Genomic DNA, 25,727 nt, shown 5'->3' with positions numbered 1-25,727 from the left:
AGCGGTCTTTTAGAAGTTTTTAGAAGTCTTTTAGAAGCTCCTAGATTTGTGTTACAAGATAATTTTTAAAAACCCACATAATTGTTTTTAAATTAAAATTTAAATCTGCCTTTAAATATAAGCAGAAAGATGTATGATAAGGGATTTTCCTTAGAGTAGATAAAACTCCTAAGTTGGCCTGAAACCTCTACTAAGAATGGGCCGTCAATACAAATACTGCCTCAAAACTGGTGGTGTCAGCATGACCAGAATAACTTTGGAGTCAAGGAGTACGAGGATACTTGGGAGTTTTCAACAAAATGCTTTGGGCCACAACTGGGAATCTCCCACCAAAACACCTGCCTCAGCCCCCAACAGGACAGGGAATCTATCTTCCACAACTCCCTTTTCCTGGAACCTCAATAGCATGAGATGGAAAAAGAGTTCAGGGCTAACTCTGGAACCCTCTGAGGGCTTTATCCTCACCCCGTCACTAGGCCAAACCTTCCCATTCCTTGCTTCCTTGTCTATGTTCAGTGGGGCAGGGTCGGTTGGGGAGGTAGAGTTTGATAGGAAAGGAACATTATTTCAATTTTGTCTTATGAAGTAAAATTTTCAAAAAAACCTTCAAATCTTCAAATAAAACTCACTATTTCCTGTCTAAAAGCCAATTATGAGCTCTTTGTTTATGGTGTGTTTGTAACTAATTAACAAGAGGAAAGAGGTCTGTGGGGAAAAGATTGGGCTACTGTTTATTGTAATGCTGGAGGAAACTTTCCCATGGATTCTTCATTTTCTTAACATAGTACCTGCATTCTCAAATCATTCTGAAGAAACCAAAGCTCCTAATTTCTCTTTAGTGAAAACCTTCTCCAAAGTCACTCAGGATAGAAGGCCTACACCTCCTGCAAGATTGCTTTAAAGCTCTTCTTAACTCAGCCCAAAAAACTTCCAACATCATGTTGAAGACTAAATGGCACTCAATGGAAACCTCATAAAAACATGACATTTAAAAACATTAAAAATTTTTTAAATGTTTATTTATCTTTAAGAAAGAGACAGAGACAGAGCATGAGCGGGGGAGGGGCAGAGAGAGGAAAACACAGAATCTGAAGCAGGCTCCAGGCTCTGAGCTGTCAGCACAGAGCCCCACGATGGGCTTGAACTCACAAACTGCAAGATCATGACCTGAGCCCAAGTCAGATGCTCAACTGACTGAGCCACCCAGGTGACCCTATTAATGTTTTTTACTAATGTTTTTTTATTTATTTTTGAGAGAGAGAGAGGGGGGGAGGGAGGGAGAGAGAGAGAGAGAGAGAGAGAGAGAGAGAGAGAGAGAGAGAGTGCAAGCAGGAGAGGAGCAGAGAGAGAGGAGACACAGTATCTGAAGTAGGCTCCAGGCTCTGAGCTGTCAGCACAAAGCCTGAAGCAGGCTTCAGATGCTTAACCGACTTAGCCACCCAGGTACCCCCTTTTTGCTTTTTTATACTATTTTCCCTTTCTAGATTTATTTTACTTTTCTAGACATATTTTACTTTTCTTTACCTCCAGTCTTCACCTAAGTTTATTCTCGGCAGCTCAGGAATAAGTCTAAAGGAGTTACCAGTTTAGTTAACGTAAACTCATGAAAAAAGCGTGGAAGAACTTTCATGACCAAGCAGAAGAGACATAGGGTATGACTACAGTGAGTCTGGATCTAGCCATCTCAGCATCAGCCAAAATCACCCAGGGTTTCACAGCATTGGATGAGAGCAGACGGCTAGGAAGACAGATGGTCAGGGTCATCTTGGCATCATTTAAAAATTATCAACAAAATAAACAATAGAGCTGAGATGGCAAGAAGATCACCATAAATGCCAACAGGTTTCATCACTCTTGGCATAAACAAGCTCTTTCTAAGATACATCAACATAAAGGTTTTTCTTTCCAGCAGAGAGCTGAAGGGAATCCTTACCTCATATTTTCCTTTCTTCTCTAGAGGCTCTGATTCTTCAGGCTTCCCGTCTCTGTCCCCTCTGAGCTCTTCCAGAATGAGAACTGTCTCCCAGTTACTATAATGACGGGCTGGGAAAATGTCTGAATGCATGCTGTCACCAAAGTAAACGACCTGTAAGTCAGACAGCAAATTCCGTTTGAGGGATGAGAACTGTGCAAGAAAGTGTTCACTTCACGGGAGCAGAAAAAAATTCGTCAACAGGTATCAGAGTAAGACAAAAGTTACATAAACATCCTTGAGTAACGTCACAGGTGACTGTAAACTGGCCGCATTTGGTTTGCAGGACACCAGTCTGTTGTAAGAAGTTACACGATACATTTGCAGGTAGAAGAAAGGCAGAGGCTAACTGATTTTATTCAATTTTCTGAAGAAATCAGAGTCCATATGTGTGCAGATGAACCTGCCCTCAGGATTGAAGAACTGATGACATATTACAGATGACCTGTTCTTGTTACAGTGGGTTAGATTAACAGAAGCACACATCACAGCCCTTGCCCAGGAGTTCCTGGTACCCACCCAAACCTGCCGAAACAGAATCTTGGACAGGGGGTTGGGGCAGGTGGACTCTGGGAGGCTCCCCAGTTATTCTGAGGCATTGCCCCACCGATCTAATCCATACCCCTCAATTTACAGATGAGAAACGAGAGTAAGGGAAAATGAACTAGAACCTTCAAGTCAGGATGCTCTGTCTACTAAACCCCTCAAGAATTCCCAGGGGCTTATGGCAAAGTGGGAGCCAATGGCGCAGGTCTCAGTTACACACTGATCTCTCCAATAAACATTTTTCAGAAGAAAGGGTTCTGCTGTAAAAAATGCACCAATGTCCAACATCAACAATGTGACCAGAGTATCAAAATCAAGTGGGTCTTTAGGCTAGTCTGTGCTGTATTTCACTTACTGCAAAATTTTTTTGAGAACTGTTATAGGGTATCATTCCTCAGGTACCCCATACACTTATCCAGTGTATTCCCTAGAACTGTGGCTCCCTGCTTGGAATCTCTGCTCTTTTCCGTTAGAGATGAAAACCCAGTCTAGATCAACAAAGAAAGGGCTTGTTTAAGCAGAAGAAATAAGAGACTGACAGGCAGAGGTAGATGATTTCCCCATAGATAACTAAGCTGAATGCATTTAGAATTATGTTTTAATTTATAATGGTTTATGTCTGTTAGTGGGCATCAAGAACTCCACCTCAATCAGAAAATACCTTGGGTTCACTTTTGCCGGTCATTTTCTTCAGAAGTTCATAAAGGTGGACAGCGTTCCCTTGGGAGTACCAGCCAGGTTTATCCAGAGATGGCAATGCCTCCTGCTCCTCATCATTCTCTGAAAACAGAGTTTGACAATCATATGCTTTTTTTTTTTTTTAATAATCCTATACTTTTTAATCAAGTAAGAGCACCCATATGGGCAGACCACACCAAGCATGGCTGCAGGACATGTATAAGAAGGAACCATGAGGGAATGGGAGCTAGCATTCAGTGAGCACCTATGCATTACAAGCCCTCCATGGATGTCTTTATCTCTATGTATAGATATGTGATTTTTCATATACATATAATAATATGTTTTTACCATAACAGACTCTTAAAGACTGAGAATAAACTGAGGGTTGATGGGGGGCGTGGAGAGGGGAAAGTGGGTGATGGGCATTGAGGAGGGCACCTGTTGGGATGAGCACTGGGTATTGTATGGAAACCAAGTTGACAATAAATTTCATATTAAAAAATAATTAAAAAATATGTTTTTAAAATAATTTATTTTTTAGAGCAGTTTTGGGTTCACAGCAAAACTGAGAGGTACGGAGATTTCTGATACACCCCCCACCCCGCACACGCATAGCCTCCCCCATTATTGGTGATAATGATGTGTCAAGGCAGGTTTATCAACTGAAACAAATGTACTCTCGTGGGGGGGGGGGGGCGGGGAGAATACTGATAATGGGAGAGGTATGTATTTTTATTCCTCATAACAACCCTCTTAACTGAGCAGAAAAATCAGAGAAGTTATTTTGTTCAAGGTCTCAAAGCTGATAACTGATTTATTATTAACCAAACTCCACAGTTTACATTAGGACTTCAAATGGAGGCTAGAAGACAGACCCATAAACCATCTCTAAATTTGGATTCCTGGACCTGGATATGGCTCATGGAATTGCCACAAACAAGAAACAAGTGTAGCACAAGAGAAATTTTTATCTGTCATCTTCTGTAATATCCATATGGATTGCTGTTTACTGTCTTCTTTTTTTTTTAATTATTATTATTTTTGAGAGAGAGAGAGAGAGAGAGAGAGAGAGAGAGAGACAGTCAGTGTGAGGTGGGGAGGGGCAGAGAGACAAGGAGACACAGAATCCAAAGAAGACTCCAGGCTCTGAGCTGTCAGCACACAGCCGGATGCGGGACTTGAACCCACAAACCGTGAGATAATGACCTGAGCCAAAGTCGGACGCTTAACTGACTGAGCCACCAGGCGCCCCTACTTTCCTCCATTATATTAAGAACAGGTCAGCAATGAATTAAAAAAAGGTGGACTTTAGATTGCATTTTGAACCTCATTTTGTAAAGTATTGTTTATACAATCTCCCTCATATTGACTCAGGAAACAGTTCTATATTATTAAAAATGTAAACCACTATTATTTTCATAAAATTCAATTATGTCATGGTTTCAATTTAAAACATTCTTAAGAACTGGGCAAAATGCATTAATTTAAGAAATCTTCCTATGAAAATATATATTCAGAACAATTTTTTGTACCTGAGTATCGTAAGATGTCCAAATTATTCCTCAAATCTTTTAACTTAATGACTAATGGATTTTTTTTTATATTTCTTTTTAATGTTTATTTATTTCTGAGACAGAGACAGAGCATGAGTGGGGGAGGGGCAGAGAGAGATGGAGACACAGAATCTGAAGAAGGTTCCAGGCTCTGAGCTGTCAGCACATAGCCCGACGCGGGGCTCGAACTCACAAACCGTGAGATCATGACCTGAGCCGAAGTTGGTCACTCAACCGACTGAGCCACCCAGGCACCCCAATGACTAATGGATGTTTAGGTGATAACCTTCAAGGAGAAAAACTCAGACCAAAGCTCAAAGTTGTTCCTATAACATGCAAACTCCCCCAAAACTGACTGAAGTTAGGAAGCAGATAAGGGTTGGATAGAGCTGGAAGAGCAATCAATTAAAGCAAATAGTAAATCAAACAACCTTTTTATTTTCTTATTGTTAAGAGCGTATGGACAAGAAAAGTAAAAACAAAGTAGTAAAATTTTATTTTTATTTATTTAAAAAATTTTTTTTACATTTATTTACTTTTGATAGAGAGAACACAAGTGGAGGAGGGGCAGAGAGAGAAGGAGACACAGAATCCAAAGCAGGCTCCAGGCTCCAAACTGACAGCACAGAGCCCGACGCGGGGCTCCAACTCACAAACTGCGAGATCATGACCTGAGCCAAAGTCGGACGCTTAACCGACTGAGCCACCCAGGCGCCCCACAAAGTAGTAAAATTTTAGTCAGTAAAAGAGTCCCAAAATAAATATGGGGAAATGATACAGTCAAGGCTATGGCTAACAATCCTGAACAAAGATAAGTTCCATAACTTATCTTAGGTCAGAAAACCTTGCTATAGAGAGCAAGAGTTTTGTAAGAAGTTTTGTGTACCTGTGCTTGACCACTCACCTCAGCCCACAGCTGCCTGAATGTGGTTCATGTGGCAGCTCACACCTGTTCCCCCCAACTCCCAGTGTGCTTGGAGTTACTATCTTAATGTTTAAACAGTATGTGTTTATGTGATTTATGTGATTTTTGTCAGTAATACACTTACATATATTAAAAGTCCCATTTTTGAACTCTATCTGCTATGCACTCACCTCTTCTACAAAAGGTAACATATATTCTTTTCCTCTCCCTTTTAAACACACATTTATTGAGGTATGAGTGATATACAATAAACTGCGCATATTGCAAACCCACATTTTGAAGAGTTGGCATGTGTACATACTTGTTATGAGCTGAACTGTGTTCCCCTCAAATTCATATGTTGAAGTCCTAACCACCAACATCTCAGAATGTGACCGTATTTGAAGACAAGGCCTTGGAAGTTAAAATTCAGTCATTAGGGTGAGTCTAATATAATACGGTTATCGTCCTCATTAGAGATTGAGACACAGAGAATTAGGAGATTACGACACAGAAGGAAGACTATATGTTACTGGAAAAAGATGCCCCTCCTAAGAAGAGAGGCCTCAGAAGAAACCAATCCTGCTGACACCTTGACCTCAGACTTCTAGCCCCCAGAACTGAGAGAAGATACACTTGTGTTGTTTAAGCCACTCAGTCAGCGGTATATTGTTATAGCAGCCTTGGCAATTAATGCAATACCCACGAACCCTCCCATTTATTTTATTTATTTTTTTTTTTTTTAAATTTTTTTTTTCAACGTTTATTTATTTTTGGGACAGAGAGAGACAGAGCATGAACGGGGGAGGGGCAGAGAGAGAGGGAGACACAGAATCGGAAACAGGCTCCAGGCTCTGAGCAGTCAGCACAGAGCCCGACGCGGGGCTCGAACTCACGGACCGCGAGATCGTGACCTGGCTGAAGTCGGACGCTCAACCGACTGTGCCACCCAGGCGCCCCGAACCCTCCCATTTAAACAGAAGTATTAGCACATTCTTCTGCAATTTAATTTAAAAAAAAAAAAAACTCCTCTAGATAATACATTGTTATGTACCTAGTTTTTAAAATAGATGCATGTTCCATAATTTATTTAATAGTCATCTATTGGTAGCTATGTGAGATGTTGCCAATCTTTTGTTGTTATAAGGAAAAAGTTACAAACACGAGAGAATCCTCACAGCTTGGTGGGATCAAATAGACTCTGAGATGGAAAAAACTCATTTTCTTTTTTTTCTTTTGCTCTTTATTTCAACTATCTTTTACAGAACACTTCAGGTACGAGGTATATAGCAGTGAACTAGATGGCCCAAGTCCCTGTCCTCAGGATGCTAATATTTTGGTAGCAATCTCTGACTTGGTAGAGGTTTACTTAGCAATGATTTATAATTGAAAATATATCTCTAATTCTTTTGATTTCCTGAACTCCTTTCTATATAATGTGGACTTGACTGGACATTTAATATTTTCTCTTACATATCCCTTCTTCAATTTTGAGTTAGAAAATTTTTTTTCCCAATTGTGCATTTTTTTATACATACTTTCTCCATTTATTCTTTGGCATGGGCAATAAGACATTTAAAAAGTAAGCTTTTTTTTTAGTGATATCCACATGCAATGTGGGGCTTGACCTCATGACCCTCGGGATCAGAGTCAGGCTCTTCTTAGCCAAGTGCCCCAAATATGTTGTAATAATTTTTATATTGGCTTAATATTGAAAATGCTGTATTTTAAAATTTATTTTTTTAAGTAAGCTCTAGGCCCAATGTAGGGCTTGAACTCATGACCTCGAGATCAAGAGTCGCATGCTCTACCAACTGAGCCAGACAGGTGCCTCCCTTAAAAAGACACTTTTTAATGAAAATATCTGCTAAAATGCTTGTCTGTGTTGGGAGCCATAAAAGGAAAATTACATCTTAAGAGAAATAAATACCTTACCAGTGAGTAGGAGCAAATTTAATAGAATAGAAAGCAAAACCTTTATCTACTTTGGTTTGGGGTTATAATTCATAATTCTTTAATATTCATAATTCTTTAATAACTAATAGCAGTTAATTCTTTAAAAGTCTTTTCCTTTAGTTTATTCTTTAACTATCTAGCTCATTTCCATACCTAATATGATGGGAAGTTTGTTTCTTTTCAGAATAACAATCTTCAATTAATGGCTCTAAGAACTTCTCTCTTAGGGTTACTAAAATCTGTCATTGGTGATCTGACCAGTAGTATCTGCTTCACCAGAAAATTTGTTTAGAATGCAGAATCTAGGGGTACCTGGGTGGCTCAGTCGGTTGAGCGTCTGACTTCGGCTCAGGTCATGATCTCAGTATGTGAGTTTGAGCCCCACGTCGGGTTCTGTGCTGACAGCTCAGAGCCTGGAGCCTGTTTCAGATTCTGTGTCTCCCTCTTACTCTCTCCTTCCCCGCTCACGCTCTCTCTCTCTCTTCTCAAAAATAAATAAACGTTAAAAAAAAATTTAGAATGCAGAATCTAAGGTTCTACACAGACTTACTGAATCAGAATCTCCATTCTAACAAGATCCCTAGGTGGTGTGAGTGTGCATTAAAATCTGGGAAACACTGATGTGGAGAGAACAGCAGGATTGAAAACCTGATAGAAGAACAGAAGGCATTCATTCTGGCAAGGCCAGACTAATGGGCATCTGGAGGGATCAGACAGAGTGCAGATGAAAAGGTAACTTAGCAACCAGGTTCAGAATCGCCTTAGATGCTTCATGGGGTGGGGAGCCAATGAGATTCTGTGTGTATGTGATTAACTATACTGTATGCCTCAGAGTAAGTAATAAGTGACTCATATAACATATGTTTAAAGTTATTAAAATATATTTAAAATTTCTATGTAAATGAAAATATGTGCCAAGTATTTGAGGGCAGCAGGCAAGAGGTGGAAGAAAGGAGAGATATAAAGTAAGGGCAGGAGGATGAGGTAAGAGACTCACAGGGAAGAGAGTAATGAAGGCCTAATGGGAAGGAAACAGAGAGCAGAGAGGAAGTAGTTTAAACAGGACTTGATGTACAACATGCTGGATGTAAAAGGGTGAAGACACTGGAAGTTTATAGCTGGGGGGCAATTCACTAGATAGTTAAGTAATGAAGATAAAGATTATAAAGGGGCCAGCGTGTACAGTTGCACTTTCTAGGAGGAAGGAGAATATCAAGTCTCATTTCAGAATACTGAGCAGAGCTGTGAGCAGGAGGAAATGTGGTATGAGGCTCCAGGGAAGTCTCAGGGAAAGATTTCAGAGTGTACTGGTGACAGGTGAGGCCAAGAAACCAAAGACAGCAAGTTGGGAATCACGGTTTTCAAACTGAGGGCAGGAGGATGGGTAGCTGACAGCAAAGGGGACACGGCAGTGAAAAAGATATCGTCACTCTCCTCAATGAAGTTACAATCTTGCAAGATGGACTCCTCTCCTCTACACCTCCCCACCCCCTCCCCAGGCTTTCGCACTGGCAAAAAGCCGAATCACAGCGATGGGGCAGGATGCTGCATATTTTGCCTAGAAGGAGGCACTCAGCCCCCGCCAACTCGCCAACTCGGACGCAACGCTCCCCCTTTCTTGTCCCCATGACAATGGATGACGTCAGGCCTGTGCGACAGCTGCAAGGACACACTCACCCAACTCCTTCCATCCCAGATACATCCTTTGCCTTATTTTACTTCTACTTTTAACCATTTGGAGCAGTGATTTGATTTACATGACACTGGAGGTTACCAGAACAGACTGACATGACTTGCATGATACGATAACATTAACAGCCATATGGAGGATGGGTGGTTTGAGGGTTACAAGGCTGATGGGGGCGGGACATCAGTTATTAAGTACCGTCATACCCAGTAGTGATGTGAATGTATCAGTTCATACAAGGGATGCTAAGGGCAGTGGCAGGAATATGGTAGGTGACCAATCTGAGAAAACTGAAGGCAGGTGTGATGTGAAGGGGAGAGAGTAACAGAAGATGACTGATCTTCCTGGTTTGGGTAAAATCTGTTGGAAAAGTTATAATGGAATTACAGAATATGGGAAGAGGAGCATGCCAAGATGGGGGGGGGGGGGAAATTAATGAGTTATTATAAGCACATCCCAAGTTTCCTGCAATGTTAGGACTGTAGGGTGTGGAGAATTTAGAAGGCAGATAGAAATATGCCTCTGTAAGTCGGGGGAAAAGTGAGGTCTAGAGATAAGGAATTGGGAGTCACTCATATATAGGTACTAGCTGAAACCGTCAGAGCGGTAGCTGAAGACAGCAGGAGAAGAAAGGAAGGCTAAGACAGAATGCTGCCAAACATTAACCTTTAAAGAGAAATGTGATACCATGGATATTAGTTCCAAACTGACTAAAAACTCATGTAGACACTTTATAATATGAAATGTAGAATGCTTTGACATTAACATTAAGGAAAACTCCGTTTGAGAAATAGGTGTGAAGCTTGGAAAATATGCCATTTAACCAAAAAGTTCACTGAACTGCATATATAGGACTGAATCAGACTTTTCTCTGGTTACTCTTCAAAGGAATAAATTTATTTGTCTTAAACATATAGAAGACTTTTTTTGTTTAATGGAAATCAGTGAATTCAACAACGATGGTCAACAAATTTTTCCTTTAGTATTGTTAGCAATCTTTAGAAGATTACATACTGATTTAGAGGCTACATTTGTGTTGCTGTTTACTCATAGCTATTATTAACTACATAGTTTCATTTGTTTAAAAAATTTCTTTTAATGCTTATTTACTTGTGAGAGAGAGACAGACAGAGTGTGAGCGGAGGAGCGGCAGAGAGAGAGGGAGACACAGAATCTGAAGGAGGCTCCAGGCTTTGAGCTGTCAGCACAGAGCACGACGCAGGGCTCGAACTCACGAACGGTGAGATCATGACCTGAGCCGAAGTCAGATCCTTAACCGACTAGCCACCCAGGTGTCCCCATAGTTTCATTTGTAAGAAAATAATTTTAATAACTTACTTTGTATTGATTTTGAGCACAATGAATATCTTACTGCAATAAAATATTTTGTTGAGAGAGAGAGAAAGATGAGGGGAAACCAGCAGTGGAAACAAAGTAGTTACAGGTAGGCAAAGACTCAGAATCAGCAGCAAAACAAACACTACAATACAACATCATGAATTAGAGAACCTTTTTTAAAAAATTTATTTATTTTGAGGAAGAGAGAGAGAGAGAGAGAGAGAGAGAGAGTGAGTGTGTGTGTGTGTGCGCGCACAGGAGGGGCAGAGAGAGGGAGAGAGACAGAATCCCAAGCAGGCTCTGCACTGTCAGCATGGAGCTCTATGCCAGGCTCGAACTCATGAACCCTGAGATCATGACCTGAACTGAAGTCAAGAGTCAGACACTTAACTGACTGAGCCATCCAGGCACCCCAAGGGCATATTTTGTTCTTGTAAACTGAAAATATGAGGATATGCATATATGTCCATGAGAATGGTCTAGTACAGTTGTTTTCAATGATGGCAATTTTGGACGTCAGGGCAAATTTGACAATGTCTGGAGACATTTCTGGTTGTCACAAATTGGGAGGTAAGATGATTAGAGGCTAAGGATGCTGCTAAGCAGCCTACAACATATAGGACGGCACCCCCACTCCCACTAACAAAGAAATACCTGGCCCCAAATCTCAGGAGTGCAACAGTTAAGAAACCCTGGTCTAGCAGAAAGTGAGAAAGTGATGGTGGTTTTTATATACTGGTTTAATGTCTCATATAAATCCTTGCTGTCAAGAAATAACATCAGGGATTCAAATAATACTCTTTCTGTTAAACAAAAAAAATTAAATGTTTCCCCCTCTTCATAAATTTATATTTAAACACATAACTAAGTACTCAACAATGTTTATTTTTATCTGCAGGATTTTTGCATTTTCTTCCAAGAAAATCTATACCTGTTCTATACCTATTATAGTACGTATGTTGTTCTACAGAGATTTTTATTAAATTTTCACACACACCAGTAACAGAAAACAATGCACATTAAAAATACACCAAATTTTTTAATACACTGGGGACCACAAATGTATTAACTTATGCTAACAAGTTACTGCATTTTTGCACTATGTCTGTTTAATTGAAAAGTATCGAGAGACAGAAGGATGAACTGTTTAAAAACTATTATGTAGAAGAACCTATCTGCAGTCTGGTTTCTATCTCTGTCATTCTCTCTGTATCTCACATATAAGCCCATGGCTTTAAAATATCCTTCTATGAGTTAATGACTCTCCCAAATTTATACCCTGACCCTAAAGCTGTTCCCCTTGGACTCCATGCTCATCCATACAATTTCCTAATTGTTAGTCCCCGCTGAAGAATTTGTAGGCATGTCAAAACATGATTTCTTAATCACCACACCACCCCATACAAACTTTTCTTCTGTAACCTTCCTCACGGCTACATGAGGATTCACTCCTTTGCTCAATTCAAAAAAAAAAGAAAAATCAACAAGTCATTTTTGATTATCTTTTCATCTGCTGCTTCTGAAAGCATCACCAAGTCCTACTGTCCATCTCCACAATGCATCTTAAATATGTCTCCTCTCCATCTCCAGTACTACCTCCTCAGACCAAACTACCACGGTGTCTTACTTGGGACACACTTAGTGCCTGGTTTCTTCTTCCCTCTCTCCCCCTCCCTCCCTCCCCCTCTCCCTCCCTTCCTTCCTTCTTCCCTCCCTTCCTACCTTCCTTCCTTCCCTCCCTCACTTCCTTCCTCCCTTCTTCCTTTCCTTTCCTTTTCTCTTCTTTCTTTCTTTCTTTCTTTCTTTCTTTCTTTCTTTCTTTCTTTCTCTATTTTTGAGAGTGAGAGAGAGAGACAAAGCACAAACAGGGGAGGGGCAGAGAGAGTGGGAGACACAGAATCTGAAGCAGGCTCCAGGCAGGCTCTGAGCTGTCAGCACAGAGCCCAATGAGGGGCTTGAACTCAAACTGGGAGATTGTGATCTGAGCCTAAGTCAGGCACTTAACCGACTGAGCCACCTAGGCACCCCCATGGTTTTCCTCTTTCTATTCTTCCCACATGCAATCCATTCACCACCCTCAGCCAAAGAGCTCTCCAGATTACCCATACACCTCAACTGAATGCTTCACATAGCTTGTGGAATAAAATTCAAACCCACTGTCACAGTGTATGAGGCTGCGTGCTTCCCTAACTTCTCCGCCTCTCTCTTCCCATGAGTCGCTGGCCTCTTCTCCATCACTGGAACTGCCACCCCTCTTCTGCTTTTCTCATTACCTGTCCCTCAGGTCCTGCCTGGTAAGTCACCTTTTTTGACTTTTTTGGACAGGCCTTCCCTGGTCAGCCCCTCTAAAGTGCCCTCCTGGTTTACTCAGCAGGCAGGCATTTCCTGTTGTTTTTTTTTTTTTTTCAGGCATATTTGTCATGACAGGTAACATGGCCTATGATCATCCCATGCATTTATTCACCTGCTAAGTAGCAGTGTTTGTTTATGCATTTCTGTGAGGGGGGAAGAAGACTTGGTATCACCTGTATACCCCTGGTTGTATTTAACACAGAACTTTGCACCTGATTGTCAGCCAACAGGTACTTACGAAGTACCTGAATGAACAAATCTTTTTTTTTTTTTTTTTTTTAATTTTTTTTTTTTTCAACGTTTATTTATTTTTGGGACAGAGAGAGACAGAGCATGAACGGGGGAGGGGCAGAGAGAGAGGGAGACACAGAATCGAAACGGGCTCCAGGCTCTGAGCCATCAGCCCAGAGCCTGACGCGGGGCTCGAACTCACGGACCGCGAGATCGTGACCTGGCTGAAGTCGGACGCTTAACCGACTGCGCCACCCAGGCGCCCCTCAAATCTTAAATAAGGAAGAAACAAAATGTTAACTCACCAAGCGTCCAGAAAGGTCTTTGGCTTGGTAAATGGGAGAAGAAACCAGGCTTCAATGCATTTGTAATCACAATGTCAAAAAGATCTGTAAAATCATTCCTAAAAAGCAACAATATTTTTCATAATTTTAAGAAATTAGAAAAAGCCCATATAAAATAGAACTTCATCTTTACCTATCAGACCACAGAATCATTTCTTACCTTTTGATTAACTTTTGCATGGTTTCTATATATTTTATATACAGAAATAGGAAGTGGTTGAGCAAAACTTTTCCTGACGACACCTTGAAGTATAAACGTAAGGGGAAAAATGCGTATTAACTCATTAACTCTGGGTGCAAAGCTGGCTTTCTCATGATGGTAATAGTTACAGTGAGTGAATTCAATGGCTTCTAACAGCAAAAATATTCATGAGCTGTATCTTCAAATGTGGGCCCTGAACTTTGTCTCGATTTATTAGCAGGAAAAGGTATTGATAATTTTGTGTGTTACATGGGTCCTACAGAAAGCTAGCATGATCAAGTCAGGTGATATCTTTTAGAGTGTTCACATATGAAGAAGGCATCTTCTTTTGAAAATCAGTGTACTCTTATAATGTGGTAATTTTTAGATAACAACAATAATTGTTTTTTGGCCTGCATTTAATACTACATTAAGGATCATTTGGGATGGCAAAGGGTAGATGGAATTCATTATAGCAATGGGGAAGACAGTAACTACAAATCTAAACTATGCTAAAGAGACCGTAAGATAGGAAGAAAAACTTTGGTTATCTATGCTAATGACAAAGAAGGTAAGAGTGCTTATTCTGAAGCATGGTCCCACTATCAGGACAGCAAATAGTCTCACAGTCTGAGAGGCACTGGGCAAGGCATCCAGGATTTCCACCTTAATTCACTTCAAGGACCCCAGGCTTATGTATTATTAAAAAGCAGAAAATCTACTGGCAGATCTAAGTATATCACAGACCCATCTAGGCTCACATGTGCTGAGGAACATGGACACCAGGAGGCTAAACAAGTCAGCTGGAGGTCAGTTTTGAGGGTTAAACTTGCTTCATACTCCCAGCAATTCAGTATTTGCTGAAATCCTAGGAAACGTTAGGGAGATCTAGTAGCCCATTTTAGAATCTGGCTCTGAGCATGGATATTCCCTGGTATTGCTCACAAGAATGACAGAAGTATTAAGACTTCCTGAAACTTATCAACTACTCTCATACTTCATCTGTGTTACGCTTATTTAAACTCCCCTCTCACACCTCTGAGGTATTATTGTCCCATTTTTAAGATGACGAAATCGAGGATGAGAGAGGTGCAAGAACATACCTCAGGTCTCAGAGCAAGTTGCAAGGTAGGCCTTGAACCCATATGTGTCTTAAGTCTGTGCATTTGTACTGCCTCGATTTTCAAGGATGTCAGGCCCATCACCAGCTGTGCAAAATGGTGAAGTACACGGCTCCCCACTCAAATGGCTAGAGGCGCTGTATTCCAGGTCTGTATGTATCTGGGAGTGAAACCTACAACTCCATGTCCTCAACAGTCATCCAAAGCTGAGAAACCAAATTCATGGAGCACTGCTTGAAGGACATGTCGTTTATCAACCTTTCAGAACATCTAAAGCCCAGACCACTGGTGGGCTTTTAGCATCCTGGCCCCCGTAACACTGCTTTGCTAAACTGTACCTGGGTGGTGTTGCTGTCGACAGATGTTGAGGGATGTTACGAGAAACAACTACATGTCTCTCAGCATTGTCTAATATAAGGATACGGTCACGGTCAAGCACTTTTAAAACAGCACTAGCCTAATTTGTTATCCAGTATTATAGAAGACCATGAAAATGGAATGACTCATTACTTACCCAAGAATATATTCACAGAGAAGTCGACAGTAATCACTGTGAGAACTTGTAATTAACAACAGAATTTTCCCAGCATTCTTTATCTGTCGAAGCCACTTTTTCACAGATTCAGGACAAGTGTGTAAATATCTGCCTGGATCTCTCTTTATTTCTGGAAAATATATTCCACAGTTTTCTGAAAAATAAAAATGTCAAAGAGATTTTTCTTTAAAAAAATTGTTTGAGAGGAGGGGCTAACGTGGCGGAGAAGTAGGGGGATCTGAAGTTCCCTTGTCTCTCCAACAAAGCAGTGTTGAAGCCAAAGGACTTTGAACTCCAAAAGTCCAGGAGACAGAGATAGATTCACTTCTAAAAAAAACTGTTTGACTCTGTATATTCTTCAAACAAGTTCATCTCTCTCAAAGCTATAGATAAAAAGAGAAAAACTTGGTTCAAACATACCAATGATGCCATTGCTAACTGCTTCTTAAGAATACTTCCTGTTCTGGGGAGTCTGGGTGGCTCAGTCGGTTAAGCATCCGACTTCAGCTCAGGTCATGATCTTGCGGTTTGTGAGTTTGAGCCCTGAATCCGGCTCTGTGCTGACAGCTGGGAGCCTGGAACCTGCTTTGGTTTCTGTGTCTCCCTCTCTCTCTACCCCTCTCCTGCTCATGCTCGATCTGTCTCTCAAAAATAAATAAACATTACAAAAAAAAAAGAGAGGGGCGCCTGGGTGGCGCAGTCGGTTAAGCGTCCGACTTCAGCCAGGTCACGATCTCGCGGTCCGTGAGTTCGAGCCCCGCGTCAGGCTCTGGGCTGATGGCTCAGAGCCTGGAGCCTGTTTCCGATTCTGTGTCTCCCTCTCTGCCCCTCCCCCGTTCATGCTCTGTCTCTCTCTGTCCCAAAAATAAATAAACGTTGAAAAAAAAAATTAAAAAAAAAAAAAAGAGAATATTTCCTATTCTTTACTTAAGGACATGATGAATGAAAATGTCAACTGAGAATGTTGGATATTTGATAAGAACTGATAAACTATTGAAATAGATAACAGAGGTGCCTGGGTGGCTCAATCAGTTAAGTGACTGACTGTTGATTTCACCTCAGGTCATGACCTCATAGTTCTCAAGATTGAGCCCCGAGTCAGGCTCTGAGCTGACAGCATGGGACTTGCTTGGGATCCTCTCTTTCCCTCCCTCTCTCTGCCCCTCCCCCACTTGTGCACTCTCTCTCAAAATAAATAAATAAAAACTTAAAAAAATAGATAACATAAAAAAGAATATAATCAGCAGGGTTTTTTAATTTCTTGAAAAAATGTTTATTTTCGAGAGAGAAAGAGAAAACATTCTCATGCGGGTGCAAGTGAGCAAATGGGGGAGGAGCAGAGAGAGAAGGGAACAGAGGATCTGAAACAGACTCTGCACTGACAGCAGAGAGCCCGATGTGGGGCTTGAACTCACGAAACATGAGAACATGACCTGAGCCGAAGTAGGACATTTAACCCACTGAGCCACCCAGGCGCCCCTAATCAGCAGTTCTGAGTCCGGAAAAAACCTTACTGCATTTGGAATGTCAATTAATAAATATTCTTTCAATCATTCAACAAATATTTGCTGAATACAAACGACAAATAAGTATTCAGATAATGCCCCAGAAAGGCATCTTTGGCATGAAGCCAGTGAGAGGGGAGCTGGGTTCTTCAGAGTCACAATTGTGTTGCAGATGGAATTCAGACTAGAAGGCCAGTCTAGTACAGCCTGTGAGAGGTGCTGAGATGTCAAATGGAAAAACCAGCTAGAAAAGGTCAGAAGGCACTGCAACTGACAGCAAAAGGACTTTAATCACTGAGCAGGGCCAGCAGGCGCTGACCCTTTGAGTCTTTAGAGAGTCCAAGGGGTCAGTCTGAGCTCTGGGACAGATGGTGCCAGTATCTCCAGAAGTTCTGGTCAGACCCAGCCACAATGCTTGTCAGGGTGCCTTGAGAGTGGTGCATACTTAGCAGACACTTGTAGGTTTGCCTGAAATGCTACTAGATTCATAAAGTACTTCAGAGACATTGTTCTATGAGGGGTAGCATTAATAAGCAGAAAAAGAGAACCCAACTTCTTTAACTACTAAGAAAAGGACACAAGCATAAACAAAACCACAGGAGAAAGAGCTTGTAATGAATGATAAACTCTGCCACAGATGTGGGCTATACCTTTAATTCTGTACAGTCTCACGCACTTAAAATAACAGATAATCAAAGTTATTATTTCAAGAATAGCAGGAGGAAGAAGAGTCTCTAAGCAAAAAGCCAAAATGAAACAAAGACCAGAAATGGTAGCAAACACTGTTGTCTGCCTGCCCAAATCCCACCGCTTCTCCTTGGCTGGAGACACTGCTTTTCTATGAGGCTGCACCCTCTTCTGAGGGGCTGGGTGCTCAGGGAGGTCATGGGTCTCTACCAGTTGAACCTGTCTTGGTGATTCCTTCCGCCTGCAGTGCAGTGAATTGTTTAGGAAGTGCTGGAGACCCGTGCCTGGCCACTGGGACCTGAGAACTCTGAGACTCTCTGGAATCTTGAATACACCACCGAGAAGACATCTACATACGAATATACGTCCCCTCTTCTACTCTGTGCTTTGCTAGGCTTGCACATTCCACCTAGAAGGGCAGCAGCTCTCCTCAACACAAAGCTCACGTCTGACATAACCAGGATGGTCAAGTGGAAATCTGAAAGGAACCTGGGTTCCTGATGACATCCTCAGGTCTCTGATTAAGACACTGAATGAACTAACCATTGCTGAAGGTACCAGCCAAACTGGGGACTTCCGGTCACATGACTCAATTTAACAACAGCTTAAATATCAAGTATATCTCTTATTTGTAGCCTACAGTCCCTCTACTCAGAAAATGATATACTGCAAGAATTAATCACAACCAGACCAAAAAATAACCCCCACCCCCTCCCATGTTACAATATGAGAATAATATACAGACATAAAGAGACCCAGAACAAAAACAAAGTTCACACTCTTCTTGTGTTTTGCTGTACAGGAACACTACGTAAATCTCTCTGATCTCTTAATATTGTACAAACTATGTAATGACCCTTAAATAAAAGTCTACAGAGAAGAGAAGGTAGTAGTAAGAAAGGGCTAATTTAAGGCAGAGAAAATTAATAAAATGAAATAGCTAAGAATTTGTTTGGTGAATGATTATCTAAGTAAAGGGCAGAGGCAGTGTCTCTCTCAGAATTTCCCAGAAAAACAAAGCTTCTATAGCAATAGAACTATTACGGGATGGAAAACAAAAGGTATGTGTATATAATGCTGAAAACATTTACATACTTAAGCATCTATATTCAGAAACGACAGCTGAGGGGCTCCTGGGTGGCTCAGTCGGTTAAGTGGCAGACTTCAGCTCAGTTCATGATATCCTAGTTTGTGGGTTTGAGCCCCGCATCAGGCTCTCTGAGCTGACAGCTCCAAGCCTGGAGCTTCGGATTCTGTGTCCCCCTCTTTCTCTCCCCCTCCTCTGTTCACTCTCTCTCTCTCAAAAATAAATAAACATTAAGAAAAAAGAAAGAAAGAAACGACAGCTAAGAAAAAAGGCTATTTTTTCCTTAGCTATATGTGCTCAGTGCCATCTAGTGATCAAAATATGAATTACTGCTACAAAACTATTCCATTTCCAAATGAATAACAAAATAAAGCACGTACATTTAAATACCGTATTTGAAAATTCTTGCCTAAATTAGTTTTATTAGTTTTCTTTACAGTTAATCCAAAAGAGTCCAAACATAATACTTTAGTTGGAGAAAATGACTCTCTGTGGCAATAATATGGGTGTCCTCATGTTGTTCACAAGACAGATTAAGGTGAACTAAAAAAGTTCAGTTGCCCAATAGTAGACTATGGGTCGCTATTATTATAAACAATCACTGGCTGCTGTTGGGGAATATATAGTTATTCCCGTAACCTCAAATCGTTAAAGGAACAGGAGATATAACTACACAATACACATCCATCTTCTTTAAATTTTATTTTTATTGCAATCTGGCTGACATATAAGCATTGTGTAAGTTTAAGATGTACAATGTGTTGATTTTCTGTATTTCTATATTGCAATATGATTACTACCTTAGCGTTTGCTAGTACCTCTATCATGTCACACAACTATCTTTTCTTTTTTGTGGTGGGAACAATTAAGATCCAGTCTCTTAGCAATTTTGGAGTTTCTAATATAGTACTGTTGTCTATAATACACACTCATATTTTTATTGAACTAAATCAAGGTATTAAACCAAAGGAAGTTAGGTTGAACACACTGCATTGGATAATAATGGTCTATTAAATTATCTCCTTGAAGTGACTGTAACCTCCTAAGGGTAGGGAGCCTGACTTTCTGCTACATGGACCAGACATTCAATGAATGAATACTTAAATTAGTGCAGGGGCAGACCCAGGGATATTTATGTTTATTTAAAGTCAAAGTAATAATATGATTTGTAGCATATAATCTAACTGTGAATGACAAAAAATTGTCTTATTCATGTCCTGTCAAAGTCATTGTATCTAAATTACCTTCCATTTTTTTACCCCTACTGAAAAAATCATGTTTAAATATAATTTTATCTTGATAAATTAACACTGACTGCACAAGATGGGGAATTTACACCTAAGGTAGAAGGAAAGCAATGGTCTTGTTTGTTCTCAACACACAAAGTCGCCTGTGTTTTTACTTAACTTTAAAGCAATTCTATTTCGCTGCCCCTTTATATAACTCATTTTCCTAGTCTTTGCATCCCTCTCACATCCTTAGATGCTGGTATTTTCTGTATACAGATGGGATTAAAAGTACATTTTTTAAAAAGCTAGTTCTAAAGAATAAAAGTTTACTAGCCCTCTTATATTAAGAATATTGGTTAATAAAGAGTCAAGAAAATAATAGCAAAGTGTTGCAACAATCTGATATGCACATAAAATGTCCTGCTTGTATCAAACATGACTGAGGATTTGGGGACCTCTTGTGGTTAAAAAAAAAAGCACAACTGGAACATTAAAAACACTTTTTTAGTTTAACAGACAATTGTGCCACATCACTATTTCTATTATCATGGAATAAGTAAGCATTTTTCTTGTTAACTGTGTCACTACTGTTCGTGTGATTTGTGGCTGGAGTTTTCAAAGCTCTTGGCCAAGGGGATTAGAGATGCTGGGATGCCAACACCTCCACCATCAGCCTCCACTTACGGTCTGTTGCTCCCACTGCAGAACATGATACAGGAGAGATTAAAATGTTTACAACCTTTACAAGTTATAGAACAGCATGTTAGTGAACAGCTGAAATGTTTAGCTCTAAACTGTTCAAATGAACCTGCTGCAAGAGATGATATAATTAATTTTCTGAAATTAATTACATTTCAGAAATGTACACTACATAAATTTGGGGCCAAGAGATGCTGAAATATTTTTTGAAGGATAACAGAGATAAGCAATCTCAGACCTTGTCTGATAAAGAGAAAGCTTTTATTTATAGAGGGCAAACGATGAAACAAATTTAATATTAGGACAGACCTCCTTTTTAGGGTCCCTTTATGGTTTTTTTCTATCTAATATATTTGTAAATAAAGAAATCTAGAATATCTAGGTTGAGTGAAATGAAAATCTACATGCTAAATATAATGGTTGGTAAAGGACAACAAATAAGAATTGGAAAATGAAGTATATAATGTAATGAAAAATCATTTATAAAATTTATACTTAAACAGTATTTGACTTCTATCTCTGTAGCGTGACCTACTTGGAAGATTCTGATTTAATTGGTCAGGGCCGGGGTGATGACACTGGTATATATTTTTTTAAGTTTATTTAGGTATTTTGAGAGAGAGAGAGACAGAGTGCAAGTGGGGTAGGGGCAGAGAGAGATGGAGAAAGAGAATCCTCAGCAGGCTCTGTGCTGTCAGCTCAGAGCTTGATGTGGGGCTCAGTTTCCTGAATTGTGAGATCATGACCTGAGCTGAAACCAAGAGTCAGAAGCTTAACTGACTGAGCCACCCAGGTGCTCTGACACTGATATTTTTTTTAAAAACTCCCCAAGTAACTTTAATGTGCAGCTAGGATTAAGGATTATTACTCTAAGATCTAAGAACTAGGACTCTTGCTATTATTCTCTCTATATCCTGCCTTCCTCATTGTATGTCATAGGCTCTCAGAGGACAGAGCTTCTTAATTTTACAGTATCTTTATAAGTTAACATACAGCCTTATACCTAACAGGCAATCAATACATATTAATTGCTGTTGATGTGTGATGTCACACATAGGCACACTGAATGAAGGACCTTGTCTGATAAAGAGAAAGCTTATGCTGGAGACCAGTATGAAGAGAAGGGAAAGGATATGAGGGTTGAAAATTTATAAATTTTAAAAGAATGTTTATTTATTTTTGAGAAAGAGAGAAAGAGAGAGAGAGAGAGAGAGAGAGCGAGCAGAGGAGGGGCAGAGAGGGAAGGAGACACAGAATCGGAAGCAGGCTCCAGGTTCCCAGCTGTCAGCACAGAGCCTGACATGGGGCTCCAACCCACAAACTGTGAGATCATGACTTGAGCCCAAAGTTGGATGTTTAACCAACTAAGCCACCCCGGTGCCCCACAGGGGGTTGAACACTTAAATGCAAGAACACAGACAATGCTAAGGGAGACTGGCTTGATATGTTTGACCCAATAGAGGGGGTAGTAAATTATGCTGCTTGAATCTGTGATTCCCAAACCTGGGATCACAATGGTCTGTGTGGCACTTGCAACAAATATCCATTCCTGTGCCCCACTCCACAGATGTCTGATGGGGCTCCACAGATTCACAGCTGGCTGATTAGACATTTGCAAACCTGTAGATGGACCATTTTAGTCTTAGTCTACACCAGTATCTACACCTCCATGGTGATGTCACAGCCAGATAACTTTAGTCAAAATGAACACCCACTGCCACAGCGTCTCCTCCTCTAATATGTATCTCTGCTTTATGTAGACAATCTTTAAAAAATTGACCTTGAAGAATCTTTCAATTCGCTGAGAATTTCTGTAGATAAGTGGTTCTCAAACTTTACAGTATATCAGAATCACCCAGAGGGCTTGTTAAAACACTCTTATTAGAAGTTTCTGATAAGTGTGTTTGGGTGGGGCTTGAAAATGTACATTTCTACCAATTTCCCAGGTCAGCTGATAGTGGGACCACACTTTTGAATATTACTGCTGTATTAAACCTTTATAAAACCAGATAGTTTTTTTTTTAATCCTTTTTCTCCTAGAAGAAAATCCTCACTATTTGGGCTAAAAGTGCAAAATCAGAGTAAGCATGTTTAATATTACCTGATGAAAATTCTCAAACTTGTGTCTTACGTTAAAATGAATCTAAACAAACAAGGTTTTAAGTTTGTAAAAATGATTTTTATTTCTTATAATGGAAAGATATATTCAAGGGTAAATATCTGATGGGATTTTTTTCACAGTATTAATTTTACATTCTTTTTCATTTATCTATCATGAGAGTAGTAACTTTGTAGGTAAAGCAGAAAAGCCTGTGCTTTGGAGTTAGATTGGCCTAAGTTTGAATTCCAGGTTTGCCACCTGCTATACTGGTTGTATGATTTTTGAGGAAGTCTAGAAGCACAGTTAATTTTTACTAAAGCTCATTATAATTGGAGGGGTATTTGCATGTTCTTCTGTGTGTTCACTTTATTATACATATCACATCACAGGAAAACACGTGTAGTGGACTGAATACCCAAGGGGGCTACAACAGTCTCTCCCACCTCATGTGTGTCTAGAATTGGGGTTGAACTGTTCCATTCCTTTGAATGCCGACAGGCCCTTGTATTACTTCGACCAATAGAATGGGGGCCAAGTAACACTGTGTTAGTTTCAGGAGTAGCCCTTAACTGGCCTGGGAACTTCAACTTTCTGTCTCTTGGAAGCCAGGGCCAGGTAAAAAGTGCAACCAAGCTCAGACCACCATGCTGTGAGGAGCAAGTCTGAAGAAGAGCTTAAGTGCACATGCTCTAACTGCCAGAACAATGAATGAGCCCCCTCAGACATCCAGCCTAGTCAGGCCTTCAGATGACTGCAACCACGTGGGAGACCCCAAGTGCAAAGCACCCAACTCAGACCAGAATATCAGTGACAATAACAAAGTGTGGCTTTAAGCTACTAAGTTTTGTGGTGGTTTCTTATGGAACAATAGAAAACCAGAACAAGATACTTTGGAATAGTGTCATAATTCTAATTATTATCTCCATGCAATTCAAGATATATTAAGAAAACATTTGTTAATGCTTATAGAAACATTTGAAATACAAGCAAACAGGCTCTAAATTGTTTTTGTTCACCTCCAAAGAATAACTCAAAGGTTCCTATTGTATACATATTTACAGAACATAAATACATGCATGGCTTATGTTAACATAAATCTTTTGAACAGTTTAAATAAAACTAAAATTAGCAAGTATTTAAGGCACATTCACATAGTACTTCTGACTTCTCACATACTTCAAATGTGAGCTACTTAGGAAACTGAGACAATAATCACCAGTTGCTGAAGTACATAGTGATTACAACAGGAAAAAAATAAATCTTTTGGGATGTTTATCCCCTATTAACCTCAAATCAAAAAGCATTTGAGCTTTCTTCAAAAAATAGGTTGGTCTTCAAACAAACATGCATTGTAAAGATTATATTTTATCACAAGGGTGCACTGTTTCCTTAATTACTTTAGCTGACACACCCTCAACATCTTCGAAATATCTTTTCTTACTAATAAAGCCAAAAGTATGCAGAACTATGACTAACGAGGAGAAAATCAACTTCAGAACGCGCATAAAGATTACAGTCACTAAAGATGACTTATCCAATATCTGGTCTCACAGTGTATTATACAAACAGTAAAGCCCTAAGAGCTAGTAAGTCTGTGTCACTTCTGTACCTAGGAGACACGGAACTTTGGGAAACAGTTCTTTTAATGAGGCATTAATCTGTTTTTCACCACACGTTTCCACCCAAATCTGTACTGCATCAGGTGTATCCTCTATATATTTTTGCAAAATGCCACCTGGCCAGTTACTCCAAGTTGATTAAAAAAGAAAAAGAGAAAAGAAAAGGGCAACAATAATAATTTTTTAAATTAGATTTTAATTCACATATTTTGGCAGAGGTTTTACTTTTATAATAGAAAACTTGAAATTGTAGACTTGATAAAATAGAAAAGTGTTAATATCTACTTAATATAGCAAACACAACTACACAGGATCTAAGTGTAATGCTCTACAATACTGCTTGAGGAGTAATAATGCCCTCGATCAGAATTCTTAACCCATGGTACGCACATGGCCTCCAGCGGGCGAATAAAATCCAAACACTGTTTGCAATGCTGTGCCTGTGACTACATTTGTGTGCATCTGGGGGAGCAGAGCAGGTGCTCTAGTCTACATCAGATTCCTGGGGCCAGGATCATGTGATTCCCGAGAGGTTAAGAATCACAGATTTAGATTTCTAAGACAAGAACAGCCCAATGAAAAAAGCATTCCAATATGCCCTGTTTGTTACTGTCAAGAGAAATGTTATACAGATGTCTTAGAAAAAACGAGATTCTCTGTAATAGGTGATAGATAATTCCTAGAGCACCCTGCACTTTTTTACATGTATAAAGTCCAATAAACTTGTATTTATTTAGGGTGGCTAAAGTATTGCTCTTGCTAATTTAATTTGTAGGTTGAAAATTACCAAATATACAACTTAAAAAATATACATAAAACATAACATTGTTAAGGTTGAAACTACACTGACGTTGAAAATAAAAAATGTTTAAAGAAATTTATGATTGAAGGAGATTAATGAGATTAAATGCTTACTTTTATTAAATGATATATTCTTGGGGCGCCTGGGTGGCTCAGTCGGTTAAGCGTCCGACTTTGGCTCAGGTCATGATCTCACAGTCTGTGAGTTCAAGCCCTGCGTCGAGCTCTGTTGTGCTGACAGCTCAGAGCCTGGAGCCTGTTTCAGATTCTGTGTCTCCCCCTCTCTCTGACCCTCCCCCGTTCATGCTCTGTCTCTGTCTCAAAAATAAATAAACATCAGAAAAAAAAATTTTAAATGATATATTCTTGCTATACGAAATCCGTTATATTGGGTTTCCTACTGCCGTATAAAAAACTGCCTCAAACATAGTGGCTTAAAACAGCACTATATTATCCTATCTCATGGTTTTGAGGGTTGACAGAGTTCAGCATTCAGCTGGGTGGTTCTCACTTGGGGTGTGCCAGTCAAATGTCACTGGGTCTGGAATCACCTAAAGTTTCCTTCACCCACTGTCTGGCACCTGTCTGGAATGGCGGG

The 25,727-nt window shown here is 40.0% G+C and overlaps 1 protein-coding gene across 3 annotated transcripts in view; it reads right to left on the bottom strand.

Annotated features, from left to right (window-relative positions):
* Positions 1-25,727, bottom strand: part of NT5DC1 (5'-nucleotidase domain containing 1) — a 138,930-nt gene that overhangs the window by 12,888 nt on the left and 100,315 nt on the right. For all 3 annotated transcript variants that reach the window (XM_030316202.1, XM_030316201.1, XM_030316200.1), the window contains exons 7-10: positions 15,381-15,555; positions 13,526-13,623; positions 3,180-3,298; positions 1,934-2,086 (exon numbers count right to left, since the gene is read on the bottom strand). In XM_030316202.1, the coding sequence (XP_030172062.1) occupies positions 1,934-2,086; positions 3,180-3,298; positions 13,526-13,623; positions 15,381-15,555 (545 nt within the window). The remainder of the gene's footprint in view (positions 1-1,933; positions 2,087-3,179; positions 3,299-13,525; positions 13,624-15,380; positions 15,556-25,727) is intronic.

Source organism: Lynx canadensis, chromosome B2, assembly GCF_007474595.2.
Source record: "Lynx canadensis isolate LIC74 chromosome B2, mLynCan4.pri.v2, whole genome shotgun sequence".
NCBI lineage: Eukaryota > Metazoa > Chordata > Mammalia > Carnivora > Felidae > Lynx > Lynx canadensis.
Note: the sequence above shows the minus strand (reverse complement) of the source record. Positions and strands in the feature narration are given on the sequence as shown.